Consider the following 17,476-nt stretch of genomic DNA (forward strand, 5'->3'; position numbering starts at 1 on the left):
TTCTGACCATTATCTGATTTCTAAAGTGATGAGTGAATTCAGTGCCCAGATCTGTCCCATTTGTAAATTGGAAGATGGAAGTGATTTTGTTGAGATTCGTCAGAAAGGTGCTGATGGGATCAATAAAGCTAGTGTTAAAAGAGGTGACACTGTTCATGTGACTGCTGGCATGAAAGTACATTCAGAATGCCGCAAAATGTACATACATAGCCGAGATATTGATTTACATTTACAGAGGAAACAGAGCGGTGAATCAAGTACCACTAATAAAAGGACTAGTACTAGGCAGTCTGAAGCTCTATTCAATAGCCAAACTGATTGCCTTTTCTGCGGCACAAATGTTCATGAAGGACGTGCCGACTACAGTTACGTGAAAACAGACAACTTTGCAAAGTCTATATTGCAAAGCTGTGATAAACGAAATGATGAGTGGTCATTCAAAGTCAAAGGTAGAATTGAATACTATAATAGTGATACATGCTGCAGACTGTGTGTATCATAATGCTTGTAGCACACATTTCCGGTGTGACCGTGATGTTCCCATGGAATTTCAGCCTGATTGTAATCCAAAGCGGAGAAAGTCTGGAAGGCCAAAGAATGAGGACCAAGAACAAGCCTTCTCAAAAATGTGTGCTTACTTTGAAAACGAATGATATAGGACAGCTGACCGTTTCTGCACTTAGGTGTAAAATGCAAGAGTATTTGTCTAAGGCCGATTCCATCCCATATAGTAATCAATACCTAAAAACATTGCTGATGCAACGATATGCAAATTGCATATTTATTGCAGAAGGAGATGGCTTGTATTGTATTGTTACAATAAGAGAGAAAACATCAGACATACTCAGATCCTACTATAACAACACAAAACAAAACAGTGATGAAGAGTCTGAGAAGAGACACTTACTTGAAACAGCTGCAAAACTCATAAAAAGTGACATAATGACTAATGTTCCACCTGTTAATGAGTACCCGACTACAGAGACACTAAAACTACAGAATGCCCTTGATTATATTCCACAATCACTCCACATTGTGTTAAAAGCTTTGTTTGTCGGTAAAGAGACAGAGCAGAAAATTGCTAGTATTGGCCACGCAATCATACAGGCAGTCCGACCACGAGCTGTCCTTGCCCCTTTGCAAATTGGCCTAGCAGTGCAAATGCACCACTTAAACCGGTCTCGGTTCATTGTAGATATGCTGAATAAGATGGGATTCTGCTCTTCCTATTCTGAACTGCAGAGGTTTGAAATGAATGCTGCAAATTGTACTGCACCAAACATGCTTGGTAAGGATATTGATGTGTTGAACACGACCGTCTTATTTGCTGTAGACAATGTAGATCATAATATTCTAACAATTGATGGGAAAGGGACATTTCATGGGATGGGCATGATAGCTGCCTTGACACCAGGACAGAAGACAGACCAAAGGATTCCGAGGTTCAGAATTAATGAACTGAATCTTGTGCAGAGGTCAAAAGTTGTGATAATAGATTATCACTTTGCCAAACACTTTTGCAGAGACACCACATTTAAAGAACTTCCAAGACTCGCAGAATGTAACAAGATGGTTGATCTGCTTTGGGAGTTATCGTTCAATTTCAAACAGCCTGCACCTGGTTGGCAGGGGATGATGCACATTATTCATAAGGGAGATGAACATCCAGGGCAGTCTTCAGTGAGATACTTACCAATGATAGACATGTACTCCGGAGACAAAACATGCATTCTGTCAACACTGGAGTTCATTTGTGGTCTGGCATCCAAACACCACCTTGCCCCAGTAGTTACATTTGACCAACCCCTATATTGGAAAGCAGCAGAGATAATCCTAGATTCACCACAGTGCAGTCACCTCAAGTCCTTTGTCCTGCTCCTAGGAGGATTTCACACATTTATGAATTTGCTAGGAGCAATTGGTACACTGATGGACGGTACAGGACTTAAGGACATTCTAGGGGTAGTCTATGGGGAGAACTCAGTAGCCCATATGATGACAGGCAAATCAGTTCAGAGAGCATTCCGTGGCCATCTTCTGGTTGACAAATGTCTTAACCGCTTGATAATATCAGAAATGGTAGATGATAGTCATGAATTTGCAGCAATGGTTGAACAGTCTGAAGCAATGTATACCTCAATAGTTAAGGGTGAAATGCCATTGGAAACAGTGTTCACATCAGAGACCCTCATTACAATAAATGAAGGGCTGGGAAAAAGGAAGATGGAACTGTGTGCTAGATCCAAAACTAGTCAGTTGTGGCTAAATTACCAACACATGTTAGAAGTTGCTAGGTCACTGATAACAGCAGATCGCACAGGTTCCTGGCTTTTGCACCTACGCGCTGTTTCTGAATGCATGCCGATATTCGCTGCGGCTGGGCATTACAATTACTTGAAATCGGCACACTTTTATGTCCAAGAGATGAGTCAGCTTCACATCAACCACCCAGATGTCTTCAGACAATTTGAAAAGGGTTTTCATGTTATCCGTCGCAGCAGCCAATCATGGGCAGGCCTCAGCTCAGATCTTGTAATCGAAACAACATTGATGAGGTCATTGAAGACTACAGGAGGGATGACACATGGAAGTGGAATGACCGACAATCAGAGATCCCTTTGGACAATGTCAAAGGGCATAACATCAGAGTATAACACCGCAATGCAGGAGTTCTCAAACCAGACATACACAACATCAGAACAGCACAAGGATTCAACAGAGGCAAGGATGAAAAGGGATGCTGCTGACCTGGAGAAGATCACTTAAAAACTTGCTATATGTTCACCTTTCTCTCCAGACTCTTCTTTAAGGAATGTTGTTACAGGTGTTGTCGCTGAGGATGGAGTGAACGTGCATGATTATGACTCTGTTGGACGCAACATCATGCACAAAATGAACGGACAGCCGGCATTCACATTTTCATTTAGTAGAAAGGATAAAGCCATAACCCTTGGACAAAAATCATCTATCAAGGTTGCTCCTGATCGAATCATTGATTCTGCACTTCTTTTTCAACGTTTCCTTATTGTCTCCCAAACTGGAGAGCTGTCATTGGAGGAGGTTATGCGTTACGAACTCAGTCCTTTCCCTCCTGCCCTCTTTGAAGCCGGAAACGTCTTCCGCAAAGCTGATAAACCACAACTAGCGCACGCGATCTGTGATCATGCAAGTGATGCAATCCTAGATTCTGTACCAGAAACGGAGCATTATGTTCTTGATGGTGGTTCACTCCTTCACCGAATACAATGGAAGCACGGACAAAGCTATGGTAAAATTGCACAGTCATATGCAGACTTCACCATCCAACATTATGGCTCAGCTACAACCATTGTGTTTGATGGCTATGAGGATGGGCCATCCATTAAAGACAACACACATCAAAGAAGAGGAAACAATATTCATCCCATTGTCAACTTCACTGCTGAGACAGAGTTCTCAGGTAAGAAGGAGGAGTTCCTGTCAAGAGATCTGAATAAACAGAAACTGATCCACATGATAAGTGATGAACTGAAAGAACGGGATTGCACTGTGGTCAATTCACTTGGAGATGCTGATGTAGACATAGTAAGGGCCGCAGTGGGATCATCTCTTCTTCACACCACAATGCTGATTGGAGAAGATACTGATCTCCTCGTCTTACTTCTTTACTATGCACAGAGAGATAGCAAGGGCCTTTATTTCAGATCAGACAAGTCGAAAGCTGATGGCAGTTTTAAAGTGTACGCCATAAACCATTTGAAAGAAGTACTCGGACAGGATGTGTGTTCTCAGTTGCTGTTCATCCATGCTGTGACTGGCTGTGACACAACTTCCCGGATCTTCGGAGTTGGCAAAAATACAGCATTCCAAAAACTTGTAAAAGGGGATCCTGTCCTTCAGGCTTGTGCCAATGCATTCACTGTACCAAACCAGACAACAGATGTGATCGATGACCTTGGGTGCCAAGCAATGGCTGTCTTTTTTGGTGGAAAGTGCACAGATTCGCTTGCAAAAATGAGATATAACATTTTCAGCAAGAAGGTTGTCTCAGCTTCATCAACGGTAACGCCTGAACGTCTACCACCAACTGAATCTGCTACCAAATTCCACTGTCGTAGAGCATACTACCAGGTCATGGTCTGGATGGGAACAGATGATGGTATAGATGCTCTAGACTAGGGCTGGAACCTGCAGGACAATAGATTTGTCCCACTCATGTCAACAATGAATGCTGCTCCAGACAGTCTCTTGAAGGTCATTCATTGTAACTGTACCACTGCCTGCAAGACACTTCGCTGCTCATGCAGAAAATATGGACTACCTTGTACTACTGTCTGTGGACCATGTCAACTTCATGAATGTGACAATCCACATAACAAGTTTCTCCCAGAGGATCCTGAAGATGATGATGAGTAGGCCTAAATACCACAATAAGTGGGTCATTTATTTTGTGTTCAACACCAAAGCCAGCTTTCTAGGTTGAATATAATAACCAATTTTAATTTTAGCCAAAATAAGCTACAGGCTACAGACAATTTGATGATGCAAATGATGCATTCCTAGCAGATATATTTAGCTAGATATTTTGCTCGTTATTAATGTATAGAGGTGCCAGAATCAGTTTATAAATCCTTTAGAAATGTTTTCCCATTTGAGATACAGGCATTCTAAGCTCCCAGTCGTCATTTTGGACACCATTTTGAAAATTAAGCCTCTTCGGAAGGTGTATTTCCCTAAAACTTTAGTATGTTCCTAAGTATGTCTAGGGGTACTTGGGGTACCAGAATCAAATGACAAAATCATTTATATAATTTTTATATTGATGTAGCAGGGTGGATTATCCCTGCTTCGTGGGAACTGTGGGGTGCGGTCAATAGGTAGCGAGACACAGTAGCACCCTGGCCAGCTGCACCTCCGTCTTTGGGGTCCGGAGCGTCAACTGGAGGCTGGTAGTGGGGGTGAATGAGGCCCAGGGTTTACAAACCTGGTCCGGTACTCTGGTCTTCCTCCCTCTCTCTGGAGTAGTCCGCAGTACTCCCCAACACACCCTCACCCTCCACAGTTGCCCCTTTTCCCTCCCACACCTACTGACCGGATGGTAGAGAAATAACTGGGTTCCCCCCGCAAGCAGTACCCTCCCTTATGTGAGACGACCAGAACCCTTACAATGGAAATGGAAAAGGTAGAATAGCAAGGGGTTACGATTACATATATTACCCGTAGCAAAGGGTTAGGGTTAGGGTTAGAAATAATGAAAGACACACACACAAGACTCCCATCTACATCCTTTACTGTTATTTAAAGACTGGTCATCTACAACTATTTAATAGCAATGGGTCCACGGAAGGTAGTTCTACTATTACTCAAGTTGTAATTCAATACCTTGCAAACACTTATATTGTACACCCACACAGTATAGACTCAGGTATTGCAGACCCAAAGTTAATAGACCCAGATATTGTAGACTTCAATATACTTGACTCCTTACCCACGTCTGGGCTAGTACCAATAATAATACCTCTTCTTAGGCTTTACTTATATGGCAGCGTTACGTTTACCCCCAAGAGGGGAAGGGTTAAATAGATGGGAAAGTAATATTACACACACATTGTATCACGCTCAAAGAAAAGGAAATAAAACCAAAAGTGTGGGCCCACAATTACCAAAACAAAAGCCCTATGCTAATGCCGGCATGTAATGTTTATGGGGTACCCCTATGCACTGTGGTTAGCAAACACCAGCTTCGCCCGTAGGCTGCGACACACTGTGTAATGTACGATAGGATCCTGGGCGCCGAAGCCCTAATGTTTACTCTACCAAAATGGCGGCCGCGCTGCTCCACCACCGTCCTGGTGGCAAGATGGCGTCGAACACTCGCGCCGCAGGTGCTAGCAGGCGGAGCTATAGCAGAGAGGCAGTGCTGGCTGAGCTGGTGCTGGGCGAACTCTGCTGGTGGTAAAGAACTCCCCGTGTCCTGCAGGCAGCCTGGAGCAGGTGTGCTGCTGCTCTCCGGTGCAGACAGCTGTTGACGCCCGGGCAGACTGCTTGGATGTCCCGTACGTCTCTGGCACGCAGACTATACCGTCACTGTAACTAGGTATAACACGAGCAATGCTACTGTGATCCTTAGCCGCACGCTACCTATACCGCTCACTGTAACTAGGTATAACTCGACTCTTAGTGCCCGACTCCGCACTTAATGTTCATAATATCATAACACTGGTACTGCTAGGATATCGTATCCACTAGCCAGTACTTCCTATCACCCGTCACTGTTCCACGGGGCACTCCGGCATAAACGTCAGCAACGGGGCTGTCTAGAGCTCCCCCGTTAGACGTGACTTCTCGTGGTCAAGTTCACTGCCGAGAAGAGAGCGACTTCCGCTCGGCTCCTCCCTTTATCATCTCTCAGCTCTCTCCGCCACTCTCTGCCTGCTACTGCCCCCTGCTGGTCCCGCCTGCCAGTCACAAGGGGGACGCACTGTAAAATATGAATCAATACTGTCATTTATGATCCGTATTCACATGCTCTTTGGACGGGGCGTTTGTGTCATTGTTCGTGTGAATCAATGACACTAGTTAGAATGTCTTTGTGTACAAAAAGGGATATAAACACAGTCAGCAGTTCTGAATAATATACCATATTTTCCAGACTGCTACATTTCCCCCCACTTTGAACTTGCTAAGTCCTCTGCAAGTTAACAACAAAACAACAAAAACAAACGCATGCATGAAAACGGTCCTGAGACCAACAGTTTCACACATCGGTTGACAATTACACATTATGCCAACAGTTTTACACACTCCCTCAGGAGTTGGACACACTGTTCCGCGAACACGCTCTTGAGCACGTAGTCCTGGCGATACCGAGCGGGTAGCCGACCTCTGGTGCTCCTCTGGGGCCGAGCGGCCTCCACTCTGGGGGGTTCCACCTCCCCCGCCTCCGATTCCGTGTCGGATTCCTCAGTGTCTGTCGGCGGGTCCTGGACCACGGCCTCACCCTCCGGGGCCATCGATGGACCGCCCGCGGCCTCCTCTTCGACTCCGTCTCCGCCGCCTTCCCCCTCCTCTCCTGAAGGGGTCGACTCCACCTCTGACTCGGCGCTTACGGCCTCCTCAGGGGCGTCCCGCAGGGGACCGGGGTGGTTACACGCCCTAGGATGCGGTTCCCGCCGGTGCCCGAAAGCACCTCCGATGTCTGATTCGGACGAGCTCCGCGGTGCCACCGGGATCTGTCGAGGGGCCCTCCCCCGCACTTCCGGGTCAGAAGCCGGGAAGGGACAGGTCTTGAGCTGGTCTCGATGCACGGTCCTTTCTGGACCCCCTGCTTCGGGCCTGACCGTGAACACGGGCGTCCCTTCGTGGCTCTGCTTAACCACCACATATGACGTAGGCTCCCACTTGTCTTGTATCTTATTACGGCCCCGGATTCGGTGGTCGCGTATCAGGACCCGGTCTCCGGCCCGCAGGAGTGCACCTCTGCTCTTCCTGTCGTAAATTCTCTTGCGTCGATGGGATGCCTGCTTCGCCGTGGCCTCAGCGGCCTCCGCGGCGGCCTTTAGTCGCTCGTGGTGACTCTGCACCCACTCATCTAGGTCTGCCGCCCCCTCCTCAATGACGTCTCTGCCCCCTAGGACATCTCGGGGCATCCTAGCGTCCCTCCCGAAGAGCAGGTAGAAGGGAGAGTATCCAGTGGAGGAGTGCTCGTGGCAGTTGTACGTAAGTACCAACTCGGGTAGGTGCTCCTTCCAGTCCCGCTTCTTCTCTGCGGGCAGACTCGCTTAGACCCTTTGAACTTCCCTCACCAGGGCGCAGTTCCAGGCTAGGTCCCTTTCCACCCCTAGGCTTTACCATCCAGACTCCTCTGGACGGACAAGCCTTAGCTTTCTGCTTCCCGGCATTTTCTTTTCAAAAACACCGATCACAGAAACACTACTCGCTTACTAACTCATTCGGTTTCAGCTTATAGTGGCCTGACTGTACATTGAGCCGAACGCGGCGGCCATCACCATGGTCTTACTGCCCTATGCGATCCGACCGGCAGGTGACCCAGTCGATAGCGATCCTAGACCCTGTAGTGGTTGTTGGCCACCCAGGTAAGAACCGACGGTCTGATCCCCACCCCACTTTGCTTTGGGTATGGAAACTTTGACCGTTTTCACCCGCCTTGCCTGTTCACAGAGGTGCGCCGTGCACGTCTCTGCTAGGTGTGGACTGTCATCCACGTACCACGTGTTGCCCCCACACTTGCGTGTGCGACACACACGCCGACTAGACGGTACCACGGTGGTATGTTGATTCATACCTCATCAGACACGGGGGCCCTTCAGTCTCTCCCCAGCACTATACGACATATTTTAACGTGCCCTCGGGACTTTGCAGTCCCACCGCCGCCTGTTGTGCGCTAGAGGTTCGGGGTGCCTACCCCCTCCCTAACGCAGCATGTCGTGCATTGTCCGATTAAACCTCTCGCACTGCCCATTCCCCTGGGGATGGTAGGGCGTGGTGCGGCTCTTCGAAATCCCATACAGTCGGCAGAGCTCCTTGATGACGCTCGACTCGAAATTTCGCCCTTGATCGGCATGGAGTCGGGCAGGGCAACCGTAGTACACAAACCAGTACTTGATGATGGCAGCGGCGGTGGTCTTCGCAGTCTGGTCTTTGGTCGGTACGGCAATAGTGAATCTGGTGAACATATCGGTCAGCACCAGTACGTTCTCATAGCCACCCACCGACCTCTCCAACACGGTGAAGTCCATGGCCAGGACCTCCATGGGTGCCGTCACGTTAGTGCAGGTCATCTGTGCCTGGGCTTTAGGGAACACGTCGCGGGCTAATGCACATCGCTTGCATTGCTTCACCCATTGCTTCACCTCTTCTGCCATTCCGATCCAGTAGTAACCTCGCCTCATCAGGACCACCGTCCCTTGTCCCCCGTAGTGTCCCGCGTCTTCGTGCTGGGTCTCGTAGATCCTCCTTCGCAGGGCTGTGGGCACCACCAGCTGGAGAACCTCCTCTCCATCCCGGGGATCGCTTACGCGCCGAAACAGCACTTGCTGATGCAGACGGAATCGTTCCCACTGCCCGTATAACTTGCGGAGTTTCGGGTCTCCTTCCTTCAGCTGTACTTTAGTGGGGGGGACCCCCTGTGCCACCGCCCGCCACACCGGACCCAACTCGGGATCGTCCGCCTGGAGCTGTCGCATTTCCGCCCAGTCATATCCGCTGTTCCCCTTCTGTGCCGCTATCCGTCGTGCGCCGACACTCGAGACCTCCCGCGTCTCTGTCGGTCTCCCAGGGCACAGCAGGGCCCGCACTTCCTCCGCTGGGACCATGACGTAGCCCTCGCGGGCGACTGGGGCGGGGACGGACAATGGAGCGGCCCGTTCCTGGAGACCCTGACGGGTGTGGGTGCCAGCCGCGGCTATCATTAGGAAGTCTTTCTCAGTGTCTTCCACTTCAGGTTCTGATCGCATCGGCATGCGAGACAGAGCGTCTGCGTTCTGGTTGAGTCGACCAGGTTTGTAGTGCACCACGAAGTCATACTCCGCGAGCTGAGCGTTCCACCGCTGCTCCACTGCTCCCAGGTTGGCCGTGCCAAGGTGTCTCAACGGGTTGTGGTCGGTGATCACGGTGAACTGGGCGTACATCAGGAGGTCTCTGAACTTCTCGGTGACCGCCCACTTCAGGGCGAGGAGTTCCAGCTTGAACGCACTATAATTTTGGTCATTCCTTTCGGACCCACGCAGGCCTCGGCTCGCAAAGGCGATGACTCGCTCCACGCCCTCCTGTTCCTGACTGAGTACCGCTCCCAGTCCCAAGTAACTCCCGTCGGTGGTCACTATGAAGGGGAGCTGGAGGTCGGGGTAGGCCAGCACCGGGGGTGTCAAGAGGCACTGCCGCAGATGATCGAAGGCCGTCTGACACTGCGGCGTCCACTTGAAGGCCTCGGGCCGGCCCTTGGCGAACCCCTTTTTTTCTTTCCCCATCAGGGCGTGCAGTGGCTGGGCCACCTGGGCGAAGTGGGGCACGAACCGCCGATAATAGGACAGGAACCCGATCACCTGCCTCACTTCCTTCGCTGAGCGTGGCGCCGGCCAGTCCTCCAACGCCTTCACTTTGTCGGTGTCGACCTGTATGCCGGCCGCGGAGACGACGTGTCCCAGGAACTTGACTTCGGTCTTCAGAAGGAAGCACTTCCGGGGCTTGAGTTTGAGTCCATGCTCCCGAAGCCGTCCAAACACCAGGTCCAGCTTCTGACAGTGGCTCTCGAAGTCGCTGGCGAACACCAAGACGTCGTCTAGGTAGACGAGTAGGACGTCGAAGGCCAGGTCCCCCAGCACGGCGGTCATCAACCGCTGGAACGTCGCTGGTGCGTTACACAGTCCGAAGGGCATACGAGTCCACTGGTAGAGGCCGAAGGGCGTCGTGACAGCCGTCTTCTCTTGGTCTTCCTCTTTCACCGCCACCTGGAAGTAGCCGGCGGTGAGATCGAGCGAGGAGAAGATCTTGGCCTGCCCCAAGGCGTCTAGGGACTCCTCGATACGAGGTAGGGGGTAGGCATCCCGGTGTGTCACGTTATTTAGGCGGCGGTAATCGCAGCAGAACCGCACGGAGCCGTCTTTCTTTATGACGATCACGGCTGGTGACGCCCACGGACTGCAGCTCTCTACCAGGACACCCAGGTCCACCAGATCTTGCACGTGTCTCTTTACTTCTTGGAACACGTGGGGCGGTATTCGGCGGTGCCGTTGCTTGACCGGGTGTGCGTCACCAGTGGGAACGTAGTGTGTGACCGTGGTTGTGTAACCATAGTCCCCGTCGTCAACGGAGAACACCGCCTTGTGTTTCTCCAATACTTGATTCAGCCGACTCACTTGGGCCGGTGTGAGATCCTGCAGGTTCGCCTGTACGTCCACGGCGAGCCCGCGGGTCTTCCCGTCCGGCTCCGCCTCTGGCGGGCGGTCCCGAGTCTGAATCGCCGTCACTCGGACGCCTCCTTCCACTTCCTCCACGGTCACTCTCTCCTTAGGCCGTACCTGACGGGGGCAGTGGATCTCTGCCAACCTGGCCCGGGGTCGGAGCACCATCTCGACGTTGGTCGGGTTCAACACCCGCACAGGCACTCTCCCCTGTCGGGCGTATGCCACCACGTTCGCCACCAATAGTCCGGGAGGCAGGTTGGCCCTCGGCGTGTGCTCTATCATCACGGGACGCCGCATCCCCGCTGTCGTCTCACAACGGCCTGGGACGACCACTTCGCTGTGCGGGGGAATGACCACTGGTTCCCTGCCGGCCACTTTGACGTACCCCATCCTTCCCGGGGCGATACACTCTCGGGCTTCCTGGGCCATGGCGGCGACCACACGGCGGATGGCGACGCTCCCCGCGTCGACACGTCTTCGGCTCGCCGGCCGCATCCCCTTGATCCCCTTGAACAGGCCATCTACCCCGCCGAGCACGTTCATGCCCAGAAGTCCCGGGATAGCGTCTCCTGTGGCCACTCGGCCTGGATCGTCTTTTAGTATGAATATGCATTTCCCCGGAAATGTCATATCCAGGCACTTCACTTCGGCGTAGAGACACCCCACCACTGGGATCTCCAACCCGTTGGCGGCGAAGAGAGTGATCCAGTTGGAGGGGGTCAACCGCGACCGCGGGAAGTGTCTGCGGAAGTGGCTTTCGGTCATGGTGGTGACTTCGGCGCCGGTGTCGAAGAGGCAGCAGGTCTCGACCCCGTCAATCTGGACGTCTAAGGTGAGACATTCCCCCATGTCTTGCGTCTTAGTGCCCCCTGCGGCCGAGTCGGCGACTCCGGTTACGACGCCGTTGACTGCCCTTCGGGATCCGGGTCGGTCCCCTGACGAGCCCGGAACTTCGGGGGTGGGGCCAGGGGCTGGGTGGGGCTCGCTGGCGTGGCGGGGGCACTCCCTGCTGATGTGGCCCGGCTGATTGCAGGCATAGCAAATCAACCTGCCCTCTTCGTCCCGGCGGGGCAGTTCCCGCTTAGCGGCGGGCGCGTCGTCTCTGCGTCGCCGTCCGGGGCCGCCTCTCTGGGTCGCGTCCCGCGTCTGTTGGACGGCCTGGAAGAGTTGCTCCTGACGTGCGTCCAGCCGCTCTTGCCCTGCGAAGAGCCGCTTAAAAGCTCCCTGTATTGCGTCTCCGCTCATCGGGGCCTCTCGTCCTTCTGCGGCTGCGGCGTGGACCAGGGCCTGGGCGCCACCCCTATTGGGGGGCAGGACCATCTCCTCCTCCGACCAGTCTATCGCCGCCATCATCAATTCGAGAAACGTCTGCTCTCCGTTCTCTTTTATGGACTTCTTCATCTCCCGTCGCAGCATCCCATCCTTCAGGCCTACCACAAACTGCTCCTGCAGCCGGGCGGCAGGATCCGCGACTCGTTGGGGTTCCCGGCCCTGTATGCGACGCATCTGTTCCTGTAGATCATACGCAAACTCCCTCACGGTCTCGCCATCTCCTTGTCGGCGGTCGAGGAACTCTCTCAGGCGTTCACTGACCGAGGTCTTGTCTCCGTACGTCTCCTGCAGCACCCGGAACACGGCGTCCGGCTCCGGGGCGGTCCCTTCTAGCACGAAGCGCACTGTCCGTTTAGCCGCGCCCTTTAGATGCTGCTGTACGAACTCCGCCTGTTCGTCACCGGGCACTCTGCTGCTCCGAAAATGCACCTTCATGTCTCGGATCCAGTCGTCCACCAGCGGCTCTCCTCTCTCTTTCCCCCCTCCAAATTCGCTGCACTTCCGCTCTCGTTGGACGTACACCACCGGGAGGGGCGCTGGAGGAAGCTGTTGGATCATGGCTTGGGCCAAGGCAAGCGACTCTCGGTGCCTGGCCTGCTCCAGTTGTTCGTGTTGGTGGTCTAGGGCTTCCGCCTGGCCTTGGAGTTGACCCTTTAGGAACTCCACTTCGGCGGTCAAGGTCAGCACCGTCTCGGCTTCCCTCCCTTCCACTTTGAGCGGGGGCGGCGAGTCCCCTCCTTGCTTCACCTGGGACGGCCCGGCTTTGGCCCCCAGCTTCAGGGGGTCGTCGTCCGACATTTCAGGTCTCTGGGTCGTCACTTACAAGGGAGTGGAGTAGGATGTTGATCCTGTTCGTGACGCCAAATGTAGCAGGGTGGATTATCCCTGCTTCGTGGGAACTGTGGGGTGCGGTCAATAGGTAGCGAGACACAGTAGCACCCTGGCCAGCTGCACCTCCGTCTTTGGGGTCCGGAGCGTCAACTGGAGGCTGGTAGTGGGGGTGAATGAGGCCCAGGGTTTACAAACCTGGTCCGGTACTCTGGTCTTCCTCCCTCTCTCTGGAGTAGTCCGCAGTACTCCCCAACACACCCTCACCCTCCACAGTTGCCCCTTTTCCCTCCCACACCTACTGACCGGATGGTAGAGAAATAACTGGGTTCCCCCCGCAAGCAGTACCCTCCCTTATGTGAGACGACCAGAACCCTTACAATGGAAATGGAAAAGGTAGAATAGCAAGGGGTTACGATTACATATATTACCCGTAGCAAAGGGTTAGGGTTAGGGTTAGAAATAATGAAAGACACACACACAAGACTCCCATCTACATCCTTTACTGTTATTTAAAGACTGGTCATCTACAACTATTTAATAGCAATGGGTCCACGGAAGGTAGTTCTACTATTACTCAAGTTGTAATTCAATACCTTGCAAACACTTATATTGTACACCCACACAGTATAGACTCAGGTATTGCAGACCCAAAGTTAATAGACCCAGATATTGTAGACTTCAATATACTTGACTCCTTACCCACGTCTGGGCTAGTACCAATAATAATACCTCTTCTTAGGCTTTACTTATATGGCAGCGTTACGTTTACCCCCAAGAGGGGAAGGGTTAAATAGATGGGAAAGTAATATTACACACACATTGTATCACGCTCAAAGAAAAGGAAATAAAACCAAAAGTGTGGGCCCACAATTACCAAAACAAAAGCCCTATGCTAATGCCGGCATGTAATGTTTATGGGGTACCCCTATGCACTGTGGTTAGCAAACACCAGCTTCGCCCGTAGGCTGCGACACACTGTGTAATGTACGATAGGATCCTGGGCGCCGAAGCCCTAATGTTTACTCTACCAAAATGGCGGCCGCGCCGCTCCACCACCGTCCTGGTGGCAAGATGGCGTCGAACACTCGCGCCGCAGGTGCTAGCAGGCGGAGCTATAGCAGAGAGGCAGTGCTGGCTGAGCTGGTGCTGGGCGAACTCTGCTGGTGGTAAAGAACTCCCCGTGTCCTGCAGGCAGCCTGGAGCAGGTGTGCTGCTGCTCTCCGGTGCAGACAGCTGTTGACGCCCGGGCAGACTGCTTGGATGTCCCGTACGTCTCTGGCACGCAGACTATACCGTCACTGTAACTAGGTATAACACGAGCAATGCTACTGTGATCCTTAGCCGCACGCTACCTATACCGCTCACTGTAACTAGGTATAACTCGACTCTTAGTGCCCGACTCCGCACTTAATGTTCATAATATCATAACACTGGTACTGCTAGGATATCGTATCCACTAGCCAGTACTTCCTATCACCCGTCACTGTTCCACGGGGCACTCCGGCATAAACGTCAGCAACGGGGCTGTCTAGAGCTCCCCCGTTAGACGTGACTTCTCGTGGTCAAGTTCACTGCCGAGAAGAGAGCGACTTCCGCTCGGCTCCTCCCTTTATCATCTCTCAGCTCTCTCCGCCACTCTCTGCCTGCTACTGCCCCCTGCTGGTCCCGCCTGCCAGTCACAAGGGGGACGCACTGTAAAATATGAATCAATACTGTCATTTATGATCCGTATTCACATGCTCTTTGGACGGGGCGTTTGTGTCATTGTTCGTGTGAATCAATGACACTAGTTAGAATGTCTTTGTGTACAAAAAGGGATATAAACACAGTCAGCAGTTCTGAATAATATACCATATTTTCCAGACTGCTACATTGACATATATATAGCCATTTTAAGCTTGGCCAGCCGCAATTTTGGACGCCATCTTGAAAATGAAGCCTTTCTGGAAGGTGTATTTTCCTAGATTTTTTGTATGTTAGTGAGCATGCCCAGAGGTACCAGAATCAGTTGAGAAATCCTTTGCACCATTTTCCTAATTTGAGATATAGCCATTTTAATCGCCCCGGCGCCATCTGGGACGCCATCTTGGAAATGACGGCTTTCGGAGCGGTCGATTTTGGTCGACTTTTAGTATGTTATTTAGCACGCCCAATACTACCAGAATCCATTGAAAAACCTTTTGTATACATTTTTTTGGGGTTAAACCATATATTGACTCGCCTAAATCTCCTACTGAGGAGAGAAGTATGGTGGATCCATTATCTTAAAACTATGGCACCAACAGGACTCAATGAAGATTTTGACATTAGACCTTATTTATAAATGTAACCTATAGAGGGAGACAGTCAATATATTTTGTTTTTTCGTTTCTGTTTTTGTTTTCATTGGCTAGGATTTGTACCTTATACACTACTGCTACTGCCTGTTGCCTATCTGTAAATTATGTCTTAATCATGTAAATGTATCAACCATGCAAGTTTTGGGACCACCCCCGATCACCAGGTGGGGCTGATTTTTCACTTCCTGTATAAAAAATATGTCATTTTGTGTTGTATGTATGCTTGAGGAAGACCCAGGCATGCGTTCTTCATGGGACGGGGTTGCACTCTGTACTAAGTACTCGCTATTTGCATATCAATAGCGCCGGTCGTCAGGTGTGTTAAATACGTTCTCAGATACATTCACACCTAACTTGTTGTGAATGACATGTGTTACATTCCATTCGTAGAGGCAATTAGGCACTGTCTTGAGTTTGTGCTCAAGCGAGGGGACATTAAATGCGCATTCGCGGGAGCGCGCGCACACGCCAGGAGCGCGCGTGCACGTGGCGCCATTAGGTGCGTGCAACCCCAGATGATTTCAATAACGCACCACTGGGAAGACCGGTAAGGTCGAAACGTTGCATCTACTGCCTGTTTTGTTTATTAAAATCACCTGGAACTACAAGTGAGTTGCGAGCCCCGCTTTGTTCTTATGTACTACTGTTTTTACAGTTTGGCTCAGCACCAACAAACGGAGGATGTGCGTTATATTTTTTCTGAATGTTCGACCCACAGGAACACACACATGCCGATGAAATGTCTCTCTGCACTTGACCCATCCCGTCGTCCATCCCCCCACGAGCAGCCGGGAGCAGACATGGGCTGTGGCGTGGGCCGTGCCTGGCGACCAATCCAAGTGCTTCTGTCCGTCTTCATCAGGGATGCGACAGCGTTAGCTATCTGTTCTGCATATTCTGCTACCCTTGCGAGCACGTGGAGAACATGCATATTATACACAGAAACGCCTGGGAGATACCCCACCTGGGTACTTGGCAACCTACATTATTCCCCAAACGGGAATCGAACCCAGGACCTTCTAGCTGTGAGGCGACAGTGTTAACCGGTACACCACCGTATGTGGGTATTTCTACTTTTACTTATGTAAAGGAACTGTGTCCTTCCTCCACCACTGCTAACATGTATGCAGTGTGTGTGAAATTACAGTAGGCCTACTGTAAGGATGTCAGCCATGCCAGCGCAGAGCCAGCCACATTATTATTATCATTTCTTTGAATTAATACATTTTCTAATTTCAGTGGGTTTGCATGGTAAAACAGGTTGTCTGAGTCCTATTTTCAAAGAGGCCGCTTACGATCCCAAACAACGTGTTTACTCTGATCACACCAATTGTTGACTACATATGTTGACTAACTCCTCAATAACCTGGAATTTTCTCTGTGCCACATTCAGGTGAGGCCAGTGTTATGACGGAGATACAGTCTGGACCTCTGTACCGTGTGAAGGGCTACCCCCTCGTCATCACCTGCAGTGTCAGCGGCTTCTCGGACCCCAACGCCAAGCAAGACTTTGAATTCCGCGTGACCAAGCCTCAGAGATCCACGATTGAGCTCAACATCATTAGCACCAGTGGGCCTGACTTTACCTTTGCCATGTATAGCGCTCGCGTGAGGAACAAGGAAATCACCGTGGAGCACGTGTCGCCTACCTCGGTTCTCTTCAGCATCCTGAGGCTGGAGGAGGAGGATGATGGGGTGTACGACTGCACTGTAATAAACCCACATTACACTTGGAGTGGGACCTACAGTGTGAACACAAGAGTGAATGGTAATGTGTGTTTGAATAGTACTTTATCGTTATCTGTGGCTCTGAAGCGAGTCAAGTTTCAAGTTTTTTTTATGAGTTGTCACAATAAAAATACATGTACTTTACGGTGAAATGCTTGGTTCTGTATGAGCCCCTGAGAGTGTGCTTCATACAGTAAAAAAGTAAGTAAAAGAGGAATATACAATATACAATCTAAAGTACAGCCTAAGTACAATCTAAGTACAGTGAGTAAAAATTTGTAATGAGGCAATGAGGTACAAAACTTTCTAGCTATATAGGCTTACACTGTAAAATACCAGGAA

The 17,476-nt window shown here is 51.0% G+C and overlaps 1 protein-coding gene across 1 annotated transcript in view; it reads left to right on the plus strand.

The window, feature by feature from the left end:
* Window positions 1-17,476, plus strand: part of LOC311225929 (immunoglobulin superfamily member 3-like) — a gene marked incomplete at its 3' end in the record, with an annotated part of 113,092 nt that overhangs the window by 2,890 nt on the left and 92,726 nt on the right. Inside the window, exon 2 of the mRNA XM_084311320.1 lies at window positions 16,800-17,174. Coding sequence (XP_084167446.1) covers window positions 16,800-17,174 — 375 coding nt within the window. The remainder of the gene's footprint in view (window positions 1-16,799; window positions 17,175-17,476) is intronic.

This window comes from Notolepis coatsorum, assembly GCF_963971535.1.
Source record: "Notolepis coatsorum genome assembly, chromosome: 3".
Taxonomy (NCBI): domain Eukaryota; kingdom Metazoa; phylum Chordata; class Actinopteri; order Aulopiformes; family Paralepididae; genus Notolepis; species Notolepis coatsorum.